Source organism: Bos grunniens, chromosome 1, assembly GCF_055505025.1.
Source record: "Bos grunniens cultivar Pamir isolate PY7600 chromosome 1, Bosgru_T2T1.0, whole genome shotgun sequence".
Lineage (NCBI taxonomy): Eukaryota > Metazoa > Chordata > Mammalia > Artiodactyla > Bovidae > Bos > Bos grunniens.
Window position 1 is genome coordinate 12,270,719 of NC_141165.1, and position 17,420 is coordinate 12,288,138.

The following is a 17,420-nucleotide window of genomic DNA, read 5'->3' on the forward strand; positions in this document are numbered from 1 at the left end:
GAAGGACTGGACAGCCCCGACCTCCTCCTGGACAGAAGTGACTGTCCCCCTCCATCACGGAGCTCTGCAGGAAGGACTGGACAGCCCCCGACCTCCTCCTGGACAGAAGTGACTGTCCCCCTCCATCACGGAGCTCTGCAGGAAGGACTGGACAGCCCCCGACCTCCTCCTGGACAGAAGTGACTGTCCCCCTCCATCACGGAGCTCCGCAGGAAGGACTGGACAGCCCCGACCTCCTCCTGGACAGAAGTGATTGTCCCCCTCCATCACGGAGCTCTGCAGGAAGGACTGGACAGCCCCCGACCTCCTCCTGGACAGAAGTGACCGTCCCCCTCCATCACGCAGCTCTGCAGGTCGCTGCCTTGCATTCTGAGTCCTCATGAAATGTCCACCACGGTTTGGTCCACGAGGAGGTGGTGGCGAGATGAAGACACAGTGGTGCCAGAGACCCCAGAAGAGCAGAGGCCTCAACCGCCGCCCCCAGGACCCCTCACTGCTCGGCCAGGCAGTGACCAGGCTGGGAGGGAGCGGGTCCAGGGAAAAGGCTCCAAGTGGCCACGGGTTCACTAAGAGCCCAGATGGGTCTGGAAGGAGTCCTGCATCTCGATGGTGCCTCTCGGATGGAGATGTCACAGGGCCTAACTGGCGACCTTACCGATCTGTGACCCTGGGCTCAAAAGGTGACAGAAACCGTAGCCCCACAGGCAGGAGGTGCCCAACCCAGGCCCTTCCAAGAAAACCATGTTGTTCCGTGGCCTTGGCTCGTGTATGTGTGTGCATGTATGTGTGTGCTCGAGGCTCTGCATGTCCATGGTCACACGTTGAGGCCACTCAGAAGCCACCCAGCGTTGAGCTCTGAGACCCAAGCCCTGAGACCAGGCCCTGGGCCTGGATGCCCCCGCCCCGCCTCGCACACCCCATTGGACACTCACCCTCATGCCGAATCCCACGCTGGTGTCCCCCGGCTCCCCCTTCTCCCCTTTCAGCCCGTTCATCCCGGGACGCCCCTGCGGCAGAGCACAGGGGGTTGGGGGCTGCAGGGTGCTGGCCAGCACTGCTGCATCGGCCCTGGGGCGCCAGCCCAGCAGCTCCTGTCCCCACCCAGGCCCTCCTCAGGGTGTCTGTCCCTCTGGGGCCCGAGCTGCCTGTGAGCAGGGCTGCAGAGAGCCATGCTTGAGGGGTGGGTGGTCTCCAGGGGGAAGGGCAGCAATGGGGCTGTAGTCCACTCCCCTCTGGGCCCACTCTCCGCACGGGCCTGGGCTGACGCCTGCACCTGGCTTCAGACCCAGGGACCTACCGGCCGTCCAGGGAATCCGATCTCTCCCTTGTGCCCAGGCCGCCCATACGGACCCTGTAGGGGGAAGGGGAGACCAGGTTTCAGGTAGGCAGGAACCAGACCCGCATCTGGGGTCTCCCTCCTAATACCCTCCCCCCATTCAGAGGTGCAGCCGGATGTCAGCTCGGCTCCCTGCCCACCCAGCAGTCAGGCAGGCAGCAGTGCCCTCCGAAGCCTCCTGTGTGCTTTCACACCCAGCGCAAGTGTGTGCACTTTGGGGAAGCCCGGTCTACTCACCAGAGGTCCTCGGAAGCCAGGCTCACCCTGAACAGAAAATCAGAGGCACCATTAGCTGGCTTCAGGTCACCCCCCAGCAGGCAGCCCCGAGGGGTCCCTGTGTCCGTCTGAATTCCTGCAGTGGAGCCCAGGAAGGGAAGGAAAGAACTAGAGGGAGGGAGCTGTGGCTGGGGGTTGTGTCCTGGGCACGTGCACGGGGCACACGCCAGGGGTCCTGAAGCCCCTGGCTTCAGGCCTGGGGGGCCGGCCCTGCAGCCCAGGCTGGGGTTTGCGGGCCCCCCTGTAGGCCTGTCCCCAACAGCCTGCTGGTCTGGGTCCAGCTCTCCCCACGGCTGGGGTCACCTGCTGGGAGCAGGGGACCCAGGGCACAGGCTCCCCAAGGGACCCACTCCTGAACCCAGCCATTCTTGGCTCCCTCCTGAGGAAGGAAGGCTGGACCCCAGCCCTAGTGGTGATGCCTCCGGAGGCTGAGGGCCAGCTGGGCACTGCAGGGGGTGCAGCTCCCAGGGGTGAGGCCGAGGCCAAGAAACAAGGCCCCCAAGAGTCCCCAGCCCCTCTGCAAGGTGGGTTCAGCTGATGGGCAGAAGACAAAGGGCGAGCCAGTCCAAGGCTGAGCTGAGATTTAGGCTTTGGGGGTCCTCCCAGCAGGTTGGTGGGAGAGGAGCAAACGGGTGGGCGATGGACCAAGGCTGCAGAACTTTCTGGAAGTTGACCTGGAGAGGCTCCCAGGCACAGGCAGGACCTGCCCCCTTAGGAGGACCCTCTGTGCCATCTCTATGGCCCCAGCCTGGACAAAGCCTCGCACTCATCCAGACACCCCTCACCTTGGCTCCTTTCTGGGCGGGGGTCAGTGCTCTGCCATCGGGGCCGAAGAATGTGCCCGGCTCTCCCTTCTCACCCTGGAATGGAGCGGCAGGTCAGAAGGCCAGCTCAGGGAAGAATGGGCCTCGCACCCCCCGTAGACTCCCCTTGGCACCAACTCGACACCCAAGGACAGGAAGCCATGAGTGGGGCCTCCACTGGTGCAGGGAAACAAGCAGAGGGAATGCACCAGGCACAGGCCCCGTCCCCAGGCCCCTCCCCACAGGCAGTCACCCAGTGACCCCAGACAGCCCCTTGGGGCTCCTCACCTTGGGTCCCGGGATGCCCTGCTGGCCTTTGGCGCCCAGGTCTCCCTTTGGCCCGGCTGGTCCCTGTGGGGAGACACAGAGGGCTGCCCGGAACGCCCCTGCTCTGGACCAGGACCCACAGCCCAGCCCCAGACGCCTGCCTGAGACCCCTGGCCAGATGGGGGCTCCTGCTTCAGTTCCTCGGCCTCATGGGCTTCCCCCACCCTCAGCGCTAGGAGGCCCCACGCCCCACCCCCGCCAGAGGTACTCACGGGGAAGCCAGCGAAGCCCGCACGGCCCTGCGGAAAGAGGACAGTCAGGACTTCCCCCCTGGAGAGGCTGCCCACGCCCAGCCCATCCTGGGGTGCATGTACCTCGGGGCCTGGCACGCTCGCCAGCACTCTCTGTCCACGGGTCAGCAGAGCCATGGAGAAAGAAGGAAGAGGGCCACATTTACTATGACGTTAGCCACAGAGACCCACAGAGAGTCAGCATAAAGGAAATCCTCCCAAGGTCCCCGAGATGAGAAGTGACGCCCCTTCCACCTCCGGGAGCCTGCCTCCCGCACCAAAGAAACTGCCCGGGACCCTGGGGCCGGGGGACAGTGCCCCACCCTGGGGGGACATGTCACAGCAGGAGCATGTGACATGCAGACAAACTGCACGAGCAAGGGGCAGCGGGGGGCAGCTCCGGAAGGCCCGACCTCCACCCGAGAAGCCCCGAGGAACCTGCAGAATGGGGCCCCGTGTCGCTGGGGGTTGTCCCATGGGGGAGGACCGGTGGCCCTGATGACCGCAACCAGCCCTGGGGGGCCAGGCAGAGCATGTGCCCACCCATGCAGGTCCTTACATCCTGCTCCGACACGTAGACGACAGGCCCTGGGGGTCCGGGGGGTCCCGGGAGTCCTGGCTGCCCCACTCCATCCTTCCCTGGGTCTCCCTGGAAGAGAAAGCCAGTGATCCACACTTGCGTTTCCTGTGGGGGGTGAACTGCAGCCCAGCTGGCACTTGGGAGGGCTCCCAGTGCCCACGGGGTGTGAGGAGGTGCCTGGGGGCTGAGCACAGTGGTCTCGAGAGCGACCCCCCACCCCAGGCAGAGCAGGCTCTGAGCCTGGATCCCCACCCCAACTCTCCAAGGCCACTTGGGTGGGCCTGGGGCAGAGGACAGCAGCCCTGGTCCCGCCAGGCACCGGCCAACCCGTCCATCAATTCCCACAACCCCCCACACTCACTTTCTCTCCCTGAGTCCCTTTTTCTCCTTTTGGTCCCTGTGGAGACAGAAAGGAAATAGTTTCTCATACACAGAACATGAGCCCCGCTTCCTGGAGACCCCAGGCCTCTGGGACTGGCCTTGAGTGAAGACGTGGAGTTTTTCTTCACTGACCATGTGGGGCCTGGGGTGGGGTGTTAGCTATGCAGGAAACCCCTCTGGCAGCCTGGACCCCTACTCACATCCCCTGGAGCTGGGGTCTCTGGTCCCCGTGGGGACACTGAGATACACTCTGGGGTGCCAGCTCTCATCCCTGTGTGGTGACCTTGGGGCTGTCGGCCCCGATGCCCTTGGCGGTCACTTACCTGGGGTCCAGCTGCACCCTCTCTGCCCGGGAGGCCGGGGAGGCCCGGTGCTCCGTCTGCTCCAACTTCTCCCTGCAGGGACGCAAGGACAGCATACATGTCAGCCAGGGCCCAGTGGACATTGTTTCCGGGAGCCACAGTATCTGGGAGCCACGTGTCTGGGAGCTGGCCAGGCCGTGGTTTCTAGGGGTGATTCAACCTGATCAGCCTCCTCCAGAGCACCATGGGGGCAGGGGTCAGAGGCCTCTATGGCAGAGCTGAGATGGGAGGGAAAACCTGGGGCACCTGAAGCGGGTGGATTTGGGGGTGGTGGGAGGACGATGCTGGGCCTGGTGTGGACCAGCCAAGCCCTGACCTCAGCCTGGGGACCCCTCCCTGTCCCCAGACCAGAGCTGCTCACTATGGATTTCCTGATCCTGAGGAAATGTTCTTACCTTGCTCCCTGGTGGCCCCAGAGCTCCAGGATCCCCCTGAAGTGGACAAAGGGTTTTGTGGGGTTGCGAGCGCTGCCCACCCACTGGGCGGCACCCACCCCTCCTCCAGGGAACCACTCAGGTGGCTCCAGGCCACAGCCCCAGCTCAGATCTGAGGGCTGGGACCCTGTGCCCCCGGCAGGTGGAATCCCAGCCTGGATGGTGCAGCAAGCCAGGCCACTGCGCCCCTCTGAAGAACAGCTGCACTCGGGACTGTCACAACTTTAGAAAGGCAAGAATTGCATCCTCCTTAAAAAGCAATTCTTTGAACTGTCCCAAAGGCTTTCAAATCAAAGCAGAATGCTCCAAGGGACTGGGTGGCAGGTAGGAGCTGACAATCAGTGGACCCTGCACACCCGGGAAGGCTTGTGTGTGAGGGGTGGGGGCTCGCTGTCCTCCAGGGACAGAGGTGGGGGGCAGAGCCAAGTGAAGATGACCTCGAGAAGCAGCCAGGTTCTGCCCAGCGCCACCCACTGCCCTGGGCTGGGGGATCCTTCCCTGAGCCCCACTCCCTCTCCCCTATATCAGCACAGACCTCGGACATGTGGAGCCAAGGGTCTGGATCCCTGCAGTCAGAAAGATGGCAGGGCCACCGCCATCTTTACCCAGGCCACCCCTACCCCAGGCCTGGGCACCACTCCCCCATTAGATTTTCTTGTACTTTGCAAATTCCCCACAAGGAACTCCAGGCCACTGAACAGTGGCTCCTGGCAGCAGCGAGCACCCCCAGGCTAACAGATCTCTCACTGACCTTGACTCCGGGCGTGCCAGGCGGTCCCTGTGGGGGACAGAGAAGGAACAGGGCCCAGTCAGGGCTGCTCCTGCCCCTGAGGGTGCAGCCTTTCCCCATAAGAAAATCAGCCCCTCCCATGCTCACAACTTTTAACAAACATGGAGGAAAACGGCATTTATCAACAGGAACCTGCACACCCGCATACTCCCAGAAGTGGTCTGTTCTTGGCACCACCCTGCAGATGACGAGTGTTGAGTCACCCCAACACAAAGAGACTTGCACTTTATTAACGAGAAACAACGCTGCCATCCGACTGGCTGGTTCACCCTCACTCGAGGGTCTCCATCACTGAGGCCACGCAACAGCCCATGGACCCCTCCAGGGTCAAGGCGCACTGCAGCTCTGTCCCTGGATCTAAAGAGGGGACCCCAGCCCCTGCAATCTTGCCTGGTCACCTTGGCTCACATTTCACCTGATGCCAAGGCAGCCAACCACTACTGCCCCAAACTAAGCCTCTCTGCCGCATAAAGGGGAAGGTACCAACTTAAAGGGCAACACTGCTCCCCTCCCCAGTTAGCTTCTGTCCAAGTGAGGACCCTCAAGCGGTGGTGCGCAGTGCAGGAGGCCTGATCCGCCACCACCTCGCTGGGCTGAGACTCAAGGGCCCAGCTGGACACTGGTTGCAGGCCCCCAAGCACCCCCCAGTGGGGTCTGTGCTGGCTCCTGAGGGAAAGGAGCCCCTTCTCTGCCCATCCCAGGTGTCCTGTCCCCTGGACGCGCCCCTTGCACGTCCGTCTGGTCTGGGCCCCTGTGATCTCTGGACACCAGGCTCTCAGCTGGACCTGATCCTGACGAGTGCACACGACGATGGCACGAGGTGGAATAGCGTAGGACTGGCCCCATCTGTATTTAGTTACAGTTCTGCTCAGGTCAAAAGCGTGCAGCCAAGTTACAGCCGTAAGGAGGGGGTGGGTGGGCGTTCCCAGCAAGAACCATCTGCAGGGCCCAGCCTGCCGTGCGGTCGTTCAGCTCCAGCAGCAGTGGCACTTCGCACACTGGAGACCTAACTCCCTCCCGGCGGCCTGAGGCAGACAGCGTCCTGGACACAGGCAGCTCGCCGCCCCTCGTGGCGCTGCTCCTGGTCCCCACGAGGCCAGTCCCGGGGCGCCCTGCCCCCAGGAAGCCCCATCCCCAAGCTGACCAAGCCCAGCTCTGGTGCTCACCTTCAGCCCCTCGGCACCTCGGGCTGTTGACCATAAGGGGCTCCCGGAGCCTTCCATGTCGTCCTGGAGGAGAACACAGGGACCCTCAGGTCTGTCTCTTCCTCACAGGAAGAGACCTGGGCCCACCCCCGGAGAGGGTGGCTTCTCAGGGCGGGGGTCACCTGTTGTAGGGCTCCTGCTGGGTGGGGTCCCGGGACCCCAGACACGCTGGGCTATGAATGTCCCCCCATTCCACACTCTGAGGCCGACCCGCCCGTCCTGGGCGACACGGCCAGGGGCTCCCCTGTGAAGACTCCACCCCCGCCAGCTGAGACAAGCCCAGGTAGGGGCGGCGCCACTGTGGCCCCAGCAGTGCCGGTCAGCGTGGGTGTCCGATGGCACCGGGAGCCAGGAGCAGCGGGTACTCACAAACCCTGCGGCGAATCCTGGGCCCGGGGGCCCCGGGGGGCCAGGGGGCCCTGGTGGGCCTGCGGGTCCAGGGGCTCCTGCCAGGCCATGCTCCCCAGGAGCGCCGACGGGGCCAGGGTCTCCCTTGCTTCCCTGTGCAGGTAGAGAAAGTTGTCGCCCTCAGCTTCGGGTGTTGCTAAAACCTCAGGCACCCCAGCGCTCTGGGTGCCCCGCCCTCATCCTGCATATGCTTTCCTCTGAAAAGCCAGGGGACAAACAGCCCAGCAGGGGCTGCACAAATCCTATGGCACCTTTGTGCTGACCCCACGAGACCCTGTCCACTTAACGTGGAACCGCCACCGAGTGAGAGTCCCAGGCGGTGCCTGAGACGCTCCTCCAGGGCCTCAGAGCTCAGCGTGCAAGAAGGGGAAGCTCCACTAGAAGGAGCAGGCAGGGGGGCGGTACCCCGCTACCATCGGGGAGTCTGGGGGGCAGCCACTGGAGCTCCTGCATCTCGCTCTAGACGCTCGCTCGCGTGCGCTCTCAACTCCAAGTGGCCCCCGCACCTGAGCATCTAATTCTAGGGCCTGGGGTCTCAGCTACAGTGGACCCGACCTCACCTCTGCTGAATTTCACCCCGGCTGTGCCTTTTCCCTCCCTGGAACCCTCACCAGCTTTTCCTGGTTATCACTGGAGCCTGTACCTGTGCATGCGTGCGTGCATGTGTGTGTTTACACACCTGCATTTCCATTTTGAAACCTGTCCCTCCCTCCAGGTTCCTCCTGACCGTCTGTCTAATCGCTTTCCAATCCCACCGCCATCCTCCCCTGCTCCCCACGGGTTTCCCCAGTGGACGGGGAAACTTCACCACCTAAGCAGCATCCTGGGGACAGGCGCTCACACCTGGGGAGGCTGTGGGTCAGTGCCCACTCATCCACCTCACACCTGGGGAGGCTTCAGATCAGCGCCCGCTGGTCCAGCTCACGGATGGGCTGGGGCCTCAGGGAGGGGGGCACAGATGTGGCCATGGGGGTGTGGACCCCCCGGGACCAGCTGAGTGTGAGAGCAGTAGGGACCTGCTCTGGACACACTAGGGTCCCAGCAGCAGCCCCCTCTCCCCTGCAGCTCCGCCACCCACAGTCTCCCCCACCGCAGGCCCCATCCCTCCTGCAACTCCCCCGCTGCAGCTCCTCCCCCATTCCCGAAGTCCCCCTCCCCCCTCAGTCCCCCTCCTCCCTGCAGCCTCCTTCTCCCCTGCATCCTCCCATCTCATGGCTTTGGCTGGGTTACCAGCTCCTGAGCACATCTGCTCTCACACCATCCCTAGACAGAGCTTGGGTGGAAAAGGTCTTGCAGGACAAACGTGGCACCTATGGCTGGGCAGTTCAGGACTGGACCCCACGATCAGTGCCTAGGGGTTGACTCTCCTGGCTGCCGTGCCCCCAACCCACACCCTTGCCCGGGTCCATCCCGCTCAGGTAGAACAGCAACACCAGGCTTCATCTGTACCTTGGGTCCTGGGGCGCCTGCCTCACCCTGCAGGAGGAAAGAGCAGTTACTCCACAGTCGGACCGGGAGCTTCATCCCAGCCCATCGACTTTTCTCTAAAACTTCCAGGGTCTCCTCGTTGCCCTCGCGCAACCCTGGCTCTTCCTGCCATTGTCTGCCCCCCACCCCCCACTTCAGATGGGAACGAAGGCTCCGGGGGAGGCTCGGTCGGGGGGTCAGAGGTGACCTCACTGCCCAGTGGTGAACACCGCCCCCCACACACACACCCAGGAGGACAGTCCTTCTAGCTCAGTAGCTGCAGAACTCTGAGCACAGAGGGTTTCCCTAACACCAGCTCCTCTGCTGAGCCCCAGATAGCCGGTTCTCAGGAAGGATCGTGGGGAGCGTCGTCTCCATGTGACTGTGTGGGTTCCTCCCCAGATCCACCCCCCAAAGCCATATGGAAACCACAGGCCCGGTTACAGGTGTGCAGCCTTTAAGTTTCTCTGTTACTAATGCAACCAAAATACAAACTTGAAATAAAATGTTCAAACCAACTAAAGCATCAATATTCTTCAAAACCCTTAGGCCAATCACTGTTATGAATACATAGCATGAACAAGGTCCTGGGTTTTTACAGGAGCCCCGGCAGCTGGTTCCCAGCCAGTGAGAGAACCCAGGGCTCCCCGGCTGTCAGGCTGTGATGACCACAGCTCCCAGGTGGACTGAAGTCCTACGGCCCCTGGCCTGCCATTTCTCCTCCCCGGTGAGCTGGGGCATTGCCATCCAAACACCCACATGCTATGGAGCTAGGTCAGCACCCTGGGCGATGGGGGAGGGACTTACGAGGCTGCCTTTCTGTCCAGTCAGTCCTGGTTGTCCGTCTTTTCCTGGAGTACCTGGGGGTCCCTGGCAAGAGAGGAGGAGAGTGTGGGCAGATGGAATTCAGTCACTGAAAAGAATTCACGGGTCAGTAGATGACCATGTGCGTGTCCACAGGTTTCCTGGACAACACCCGAGATGCTCCTGGCCACGCTCTCGGGAGACCCGCCTACGGAGCACAGTTGAGGGCACTTGAATAACTCTGATTGGGTTTTTATTTATTTCTTCCACGTTTTTAGTTTAATTTGAACTGTCAATCAAACTGTGGAGGATAAGTAGGGCGGCCAGCCCCACAGGGAGGGGGCAGCCTCAGGGGCTGAGGTTGGGTTGCTTGCGGACTCTTGGCAAAAGGTCCTCGGGCCTTCTGGAGGACAACACAAGACACTCAACTCTGTCCCTGAGCACATTTCTGGTGACAGTCAGCCTGCAGACACCTGGTTCCTGTGACCCAGTCTCAACAGCGACGCCCCCGGGCCCCCGCCTGGCCACGGTGCAGTGTCCCCTGTGCTGGGGGCTAGGGCAGCGGAATCCTGAGGGTCCTGTGCACAGCGAGTCGCCCAAACATGGGCCCCTCTTGGCCCCGTTCTCCGGGCAGCAGGGCCCACTCCTGCCCCATGAAAGTAACTCCTGGAAATGGCCTCTGCCAGGCCAGCCGACCTGCGTGTGGCCAGGGAGGTGAGCGGCCTTGCGTACAGTCACCTGCAGCTTGGCACCCAGAACCACGGGGCTGCCCACTTGGGCCCCTCCCACACAGAGGGGCCCAGAGAAAGGAGCCCCCCAGGAGGATGTGGGGGGTGGGGAGTACAGAGCTGTTGAAGGGGACGTGTGCCCACATTCACTGTCCCTCGCAGGCCTGGACGTGAACAAGGGTGGGCGAGAGCAGGCAGGCTTACCGGGGGCCCTGGACGCCCAGGCGGCCCGTCCCTCCCAGGCACGCCGGGCAGGCCTGCGGGTCCAGGGACGTCCGAGCTGTTCATCCCGAAGCGGCCTGGCTCTCCTGGCAGGCCTGGGACGCCAGGGGGCCCCGGGGGGCCGGGGAAGCCGCGAGGGCCCTGGACATGGAATAACACAGCATGGTCACTGCACACAGCACCGGCTGCAGGGTGCCCCGCCAGGCCTCACACCGCACCACAGGTTCCACTGGCGCTTGGGGACAGCAGAGTCACGACCACCACAGCCCAGGGACACTCACGCGGAGGCTCTCCAGGTCGCCGCCAAAACCGGATCCCTCCATGTCGATGAAGGTCTGAGGAGAGAGACTGAGTCAGAAGGGGCCCAGGCCGTCCACCTCCAGTCACTGGTAAGGCAGCAGCCTGGTCAGCGCTGGGCTTCCCTGAGCATGGCCCCTCACTGACAGCCATGCAGGACTTTCCTGCTGACCCCCAGCCCCACTGCATAACAACCCCCACGGGGGCAGGAGCTGAGTCTCTGGGCCTGGACACCCCGGGGAGGCCGGGTCTGGACTGAGCAGCATGGCCTCAGGAAGCTGAGGTCTGCAGGTGGGCGGGAGGCCCCTCTGCTGGGACAGGGACGACCCTGTAGGAGAAGCAGGACTCACCAGCCTGTCGGGTTTGAAGGAGGGCCCTGGGGGCCCCGGAGGCCCCTGGGGTCCTGGGGGTCCCCTCGGTCCGACTCCAGGATCCCCCTGTGAACAGAAGACCCAGTTATACCAGGGTGCGTGTCCCCACATTGGGTCAGGGCGGAGAACAGCACAGGCCCCCCACACCCATCCTGGTTACCACTCACCTTCTCGCCCTTGGGGCCCACGTCTCCTGGGGTCCCTGGGAAGCCCTGTGGCCCAGTGTCCCCCTGGAAGACAGAGGCCAGGCGGCTTGGTCAGGAGAAGGCCCTGCGCCTTGTCCCCGGCCGAGCCACCACCAATACATGGCTTTGTGTCCACAGAGCAGTGCAGAGCAGACAGGGGCGGGTCCCTGGGGCGGTGGGGACGTCATGGGGGCTGCAGGTGGGCACCACCGACCTCAGAGATGTGAGCCCTCCAGGGAGCGGCGCCCCACAGGGGTGACCACAGTGTCTCGTGCACACAGGCTGGAGGGCAGCACCCTGCCCGTCACGCGCGTGCTGTGGGGGCACCGAGGACAGGAGAGCCGCCTGTGCACTGCCCGGGTGAGTGGGCTAAGGTCGAGCGGCCTAAATTGCCCTCAGTGTGACTAAGTGTCCACGCCCAGGGCTCTTCTGATTCGAGGCCCAGTGCACCCTGATCCGGGAGCTAGTTAATCCAGTCATTGGACCCTGGATTCCACACACACACACACACACACACACACACACACACGCATCCCGCTCTGCCGAGGCCCCCGCCACGACTGAGTTGAGCTCCGGTCTCAGGTGGGAAGAGGCTCCTGCAGGACGTTCCCAAGCCCCGCCCCTCCTGAGTCTCTCTTGAGGCTGTGAGTCCCCCTTAAACCCAGGAGCCTCCCCAGGCCTCCTCATCACCGTTCGCTGGTCTGTTGTTTCCTAAATCTTTATCCGAACCTTCATGAGTCATTTTACTCTGCTTCTTGGAAATAGCATTCGATCATTTTAAAAATCCAAACAAACTCCGACCCATGAGCAGGCAGACAAGCCCGCCGTTCCTGCCGCGAGCGTGTCTCGTCTTTTCCACGTGCCGTGTCCCCCACCCACACCCAGGCTGCTCCTCTGTCGTCTGTCGTCTCCTCTAGAATCTGAAGCTTTACCTTTCATTTCTTTCCTTTCCTTTTCTTTGTTCCTAGTAGTCTACACGTCTCAATACACCTGCTTAAATGTATGTTTTTCTATCAACAGTTAAACTTAACATTTTGTTAACAAAAAGTAAGTTTCATTTTCAAAATATTTTGAAATCTCTCCAGTAGGTTGAGTTCAAAAAATCCCAGGGGTGGGGAGGTGGAGAGCCAAAGGCCTCCTGCATGCATCACAGATAATACAGGTTCTGAAGGAAAAGACAACATACGGGCTTCCCGTCTTCACCAGGATCACCCTGGAAGGCAGGAGAGAACCATTAGTGACAGAAAATTACAGCCCTGACCCTACCCTGAGCTGAACATGGAAATGGACTCCAGCCCCCCAACCACCCCCCAGTGTGCTGACTCCCACGGGGCTGGGAGTTTTCTGTCTGTCCAGGGCACTGCATCCGCACCCCCTGGCCCCACCCCTGCTCCAGCTACCCTCCCGTTCCACCCAGGGAAGGAGACCGCAGTCTGGGCCCAGGACCCAGCACCACCCCCGCCCCGACCTGCCCAAGCCCCACCCCCAGCTAGACAAAGGGGAGACGGTACTCACAGGCTCACCGTCCCTTCCAGGGGTGCCGTCCTTCCCCGGGGGTCCCGGGGGCCCAGGGGGTCCCTGTGGTCCAGAAACAGGCTGTGCCTCATGGCTGTCTATGGCTGGGCCTGCAGGACCCTGGGGGCCGATGGGGCCAGGGGGGCCCTGAGCGCCAGGCTCTCCCTTCTGCCCCTTCAGGCCTCGCTGAGGACAAAGAGCAAAGGGTACAGGCTGGGGAGGGAGGTGCACACACACTCACCTGCATCCCTGGCTTGGCCCAGGTCACACAGAGGGCACAGACAGGCAAGGGGACGTGCAGAGTGGCCGTGCTTGCGGACACACATGGGGGGCTGCCACGGTGGTGCGGTCACGTCATCACCCTCCCCGCCCACGTGCTCTGACTGGGGGCCTCCCCAGCCGAGGATGCCCAGTACTGCCAGAGACCCTGAGTGCGGGTACAGGAAGGGGCACAGAGGGCAGGCAGGAGCCAAGAGCTCCACCAGGGTCCCCAGGGAGTAGGACCCCAGGGAGCAGGGTCCCCTGGGAACAGGTCAGGGGCACTGACTGCGCTGGGGGCCCTGTGGTTCTGGGTCAAGGAAGCCTCACCTCTTTCACGCTGCTCCCAGGGCTCCAAACACTCTCATCCCACGTGCCAACTGTGCCCAAGCTGGGGAGGGTCTGAGCTGGGGGAGGCAGAGGTGGCCATCAGACCCTCTGCAGGGCTGCCTGCCCACCTGGCGCTCAGCCCCAGCCGGGTTCCCCGAGGATACACTCTTCTCCAGATGAACCATCTGAGGGTTGGTGGCACCCCCACGACCCTCCTGCCCTGAGCGCCAGGCATCTCCTGGGAGTGGGAGCCTCTGAGAACCTGACCCACATGCGGGAAGTCAGCACTGTTCTGTGTGGTGACCCAACCCAGGTCTCCATGGGCCCAGCCTTGTCCTTGTGGCTTCTCTGGGGAGATGGCGATGGTGCGCATCCCGGGACCTATCGGGGGTCTGCCCACAGGCCAGATCTGGTCAGATCCAGCCTCAGCCCGAGCCAGGGACGGTTCCCACAGAACTCAACAAAACACACAGAAGAGTGGATGTGGAGTGAGCACCCATGGCACGGATGCCCACAGCGTGGACGTTCTCCGTGTGGACACCCACAGTGTGGACCCCTGAGGTGTGGATGCCTGACCCCGACACCTCACCCTGCTCGTCTCCCGGCCTGTCTGCGGTTCCTCTCCACTGGGTACAGGATGGTGCCCCTGCTTTGTGATGGACAGCACTTTTGGGGTGAACTTTGAGGCTGTTCCCCTAAAGCTGTCACCTGACGTGTAAGCATCACGGAGCCAGTTAGAAAAGAGGATTCAAGCTGCGCTCTGACGTCCTGCCTCCTGAGGGTCTGCCCTCGCCGGGTCCTGATCACATTCTGACAGAGCTGGATGCTGAGCCTGGGGCTGGTTGGGACCTGGGGCCTGTGGGCTGACCGTGGACTGGCCCACTCAGGAAGGGCTTGCCTTTCCAGGGTCCCACAGCGCTGAGGGCCACCTGTGCCCTTGCCAGAAGAAACTGGGGTCACGATCTCTGTGCCCATGACCCCTGTGCCCACCTGCAGCCACCTCTGGGTTTGCCTTGCTCAGTAAGGGAGCCACCCAGTGCCTGCTGAGGGCCCCGTTACCCCAACCAGGGACTCATCAAGTCACCAGTTGACCACTAGAGGGCCCCCACACTGCCCGAGATGGCCCAGGGAGGAACCCTCCCAGGCGTTCAGTGTGGTTTAAGGCGAAATTAAAATCCTCGCCTCAGAAAACATTTAAAAGCACCAAAACATGGCTCAGAGAAAGTAAAGACCTAAATAAGCCAAAGGAGACAGATCTCTGAGTGTGGGGTCAGAAAACTGGACATTAGCTGACGTCCAGGTGCGGCCCCACGCTGACCGCATGGTGAGTGAGGATCTGAAATCCATACAGGGTAAAAAGCACACAGAACACAGAAGTGGATTCGCGAAGCAAGAGCAAGGCCGGAGGATCCACATCACCTGGGCCAGGCTCATCCTAAAGTGGTCAGCCCCACGTGAAACGACAGGGTCCCTACGGAGCAGAGTCCAGACACGCGCACACACGCGCACAGCAAAGGCCCCGGGGTGACGCAGAGGTGGGGAGACGGTCCTTCCAGCAAACGTGTTGAAGCCGCATCCGTGGGTCAGAGCCCCAAGTGAAACCTAAAACTGTGCCAGCCTCTCAGACATGACGCCAACACTGAGACCCATAAGGACAGACTGATGGGGGGCTTTCCTGGAGGTCCAGCGGTTAGAGCTCACACTTCCATTGCAGGGCCGCATGTTAGTCCCTGGTCAGGGAACTAAGATCCCACAAGCCGTGCGTGCATGCTAAGTCGCTCCAGTGATGTCCGACTCTTTGTGACCCTATGGACTGTAGCCCATCAGGCTCCCCTGTCCATGAAATTCTCCAGAAAAGAACACTGGAGTGGGTTGCCTTTCCTCCTCCAGGGGATCTTCCTGACCCAGGGATCGATCCTACGTCTCCTGCGATTCCTGCACTGCAGGCAGATTCTTTACCGCTGTGCCACTGGGGAAGCCCCACAAACCAAGAGATGGGGCAAAAAATAAAAGTACAAACAGATACATCTAATCTCATCAAAGTTACAAGCTTGCACTCTTCTAAGTCACTTAACAAAATAAGAAGGTGAGCTCAGGCTGAGAGACTCTCCGGCAGAGGAGGCGTGTACAGAGCATACGAACTCTCAGCAGAGGTGCGCCCAGTAAAACGAAGGCGTGAGGTTGGGACAGATTCCTCACGAAGGAAGACACAGGCACAGCTGGTGCGCCCACAAGAAGATGCTCCACGGTGCCCATCATCAGCAGGATGCAAAGTAAAGCCAAGGAGACACGGCCACACCGCTGTCGGGACGGGTACAGCAAAAGGGCCGAGTGCCAGGCACTGGTGGGGACCCACATCCCAGGGAGGTTACATGGGCAGCTGCCATGGCAGTGTGTGGCAGTTCCCTGTGACACACACTCCTGCCACTCCACCCAGGTGCTGACCCGCGGCAGATGGAAGCATGTGGCCATGGACCCTGCACACAAACCCCACGGCCACCTTTCTGTAACAGCCCCAAGTGCCCACCTACCCAGAGAAACTCTACTTGGCCACAAGATGGTGACTCTCAAAGCACTGATGCTGAGTAAATGGGTCAGACAAAGTCCTGGATTCCCTTTAAGTAAAATTCTAAGTGCCAACATCTGTAGCAACAGAGCAGGTCAGTGGCTGCCCGGGAATGGGGGTGCAGAGTGGGGGGCCTGCAAAGGGGCTGACAGCGCCTTCACGTCTTGCCTGAGGCGATGGTTTCAGGGGAGGACACGTAGGCTGAAACTTCTCAAATTGTGTGTTTCAAATATGTGTAATTTCACACACTACTATGTATAAAATAGATAACCAACAGGGACCTACTGTATAGCACCTGAAACTCCACTCAACATTCTGTGATAACCTATATGAGAAAAGAATCTGAAAAAGAATGAATGAATGTACACGGGTGACTGAGTCACTATGCTGTATACCCGAAATTAACCCAACAACGTACATCAACTCTACTTCAATAAAATTACAAAAATGTGTGGTTTATCATATGTCCATTACACTTCAAAGCAAAGGCAAACCGAAAAATAAAGCCAGACCCGTCATGGAGCTATCAAGGGGTCTGGGACGGCCCTGACTGGGGCCCCAGGCAGCAGAGCATAGCAAAGCAGGGGTGGGGCACGCGCCTCAGTCGCGAGGCTGGGGCTCTGGCAGTACCCTAAGTGGCTCTGACAAACGTAACAAGCACACATGCCCCGATCACAGGGTATGAACAGAGGGACCTGACCACAGCGCCCCGATCACGGGGTATGAACAGAGGGACCTGACCACAGCGGTCAATTCTCTCATCTGTTCTTTCCTGCTTCTAAGTTGGGTGCATCAAGCATGTGATATTTCAGTAATTTTTAAAAGTGATAAATGCTCTTCTCCAAAATAAAAGAAAACCTATACAATTTTCTAGACCTACTAAGTGTTGCAAACAGAGCTCTATTGTGTCTCCCTAAGACCCCGGTTACCCACCAGACACGGACCTGGGCACCGCTGTGAGGGACTTTGGAGATGATGGTAACTAAGGAGCTGACGTTAAGGTGGGGAGAGTGTCCTGGGTTATCGGGTGGAACCCAGTCATCACACGAGGCCCCCAAACAGACGAGGAGGCAGGAGGGGAGGTCCGGGACCCAGAGCAGGAGAAGGACCCTCCCCCCCGACAGGGCTGGGCCAGGACCGGAGGAACACAGTGGTCTCTGGAACCTGAGGACGACCCCTGGCTGGCAGCGGTGAGGACCCGGAGCCTCAGTCCTGCAGCCACCGGGAATGGGATCCTGCCAGGCCCCTGAGTGGGAGGAAGCCAGTCTCCCCGGAGGGAAGGCAGCCATGGGCACGGTACAGGGCAAGCTTCCCCCCGAGACGCTGAGGGAGCCTCCGGCCCTGCCACGAGAACCAACTCCGTGGGCACCTGTCACACTGCAATGGGCAGCTATGCACGGGCACGGAGTCCACTTCCCAGTGTGCCCCAGGCGTTCAGGCCTGAGCACCCTCTGGGCCCAAATGCTGCCCAGCTTCACAGAGGTCCAGTCAGAGGCGCCTTTGCCTCCCTCAAAACCAGCTCCCGTGTTCTCCTGGCGACCCCCT

General features: G+C 61.3%; 1 protein-coding gene across 16 annotated transcripts in view; it reads right to left on the minus strand.

The window, feature by feature from the left end:
- Positions 1–17,420, minus strand: part of COL18A1 (collagen type XVIII alpha 1 chain) — a 94,642-nt gene that overhangs the window by 10,078 nt on the left and 67,144 nt on the right. For all 16 annotated transcript variants that reach the window (XR_015133942.1, XR_015133936.1, XR_015133960.1 and 13 more), the window contains 23 exons: positions 13,310–13,386; positions 12,722–12,907; positions 12,393–12,419; positions 11,189–11,251; positions 11,001–11,087; positions 10,635–10,688; positions 10,336–10,494; positions 9,407–9,469; positions 8,582–8,608; positions 7,094–7,225; positions 6,686–6,748; positions 5,481–5,507; positions 4,691–4,726; positions 4,257–4,328; positions 3,914–3,949; positions 3,532–3,621; positions 3,057–3,086; positions 2,955–2,981; positions 2,704–2,766; positions 2,398–2,472; positions 1,574–1,600; positions 1,298–1,351; positions 933–1,007 (listed from right to left, as the gene is read on the minus strand). Coding sequence is in view for 13 of the 16 variants with exons in the window: in XM_086319762.1 (XP_086175888.1) it covers positions 933–1,007; positions 1,298–1,351; positions 1,574–1,600; positions 2,398–2,472; positions 2,704–2,766; positions 2,955–2,981; positions 3,057–3,086; positions 3,532–3,621; positions 3,914–3,949; positions 4,257–4,328; positions 4,691–4,726; positions 5,481–5,507; positions 6,686–6,748; positions 7,094–7,225; positions 8,582–8,608; positions 9,407–9,469; positions 10,336–10,494; positions 10,635–10,688; positions 11,001–11,087; positions 11,189–11,251; positions 12,393–12,419; positions 12,722–12,907; positions 13,310–13,386 (1,550 nt within the window). In the remaining 3 variants the exon portion in view is untranslated. The remainder of the gene's footprint in view (positions 1–932; positions 1,008–1,297; positions 1,352–1,573; positions 1,601–2,397; positions 2,473–2,703; positions 2,767–2,954; positions 2,982–3,056; positions 3,087–3,531; positions 3,622–3,913; positions 3,950–4,256; positions 4,329–4,690; positions 4,727–5,480; positions 5,508–6,685; positions 6,749–7,093; positions 7,226–8,581; positions 8,609–9,406; positions 9,470–10,335; positions 10,495–10,634; positions 10,689–11,000; positions 11,088–11,188; positions 11,252–12,392; positions 12,420–12,721; positions 12,908–13,309; positions 13,387–17,420) is intronic.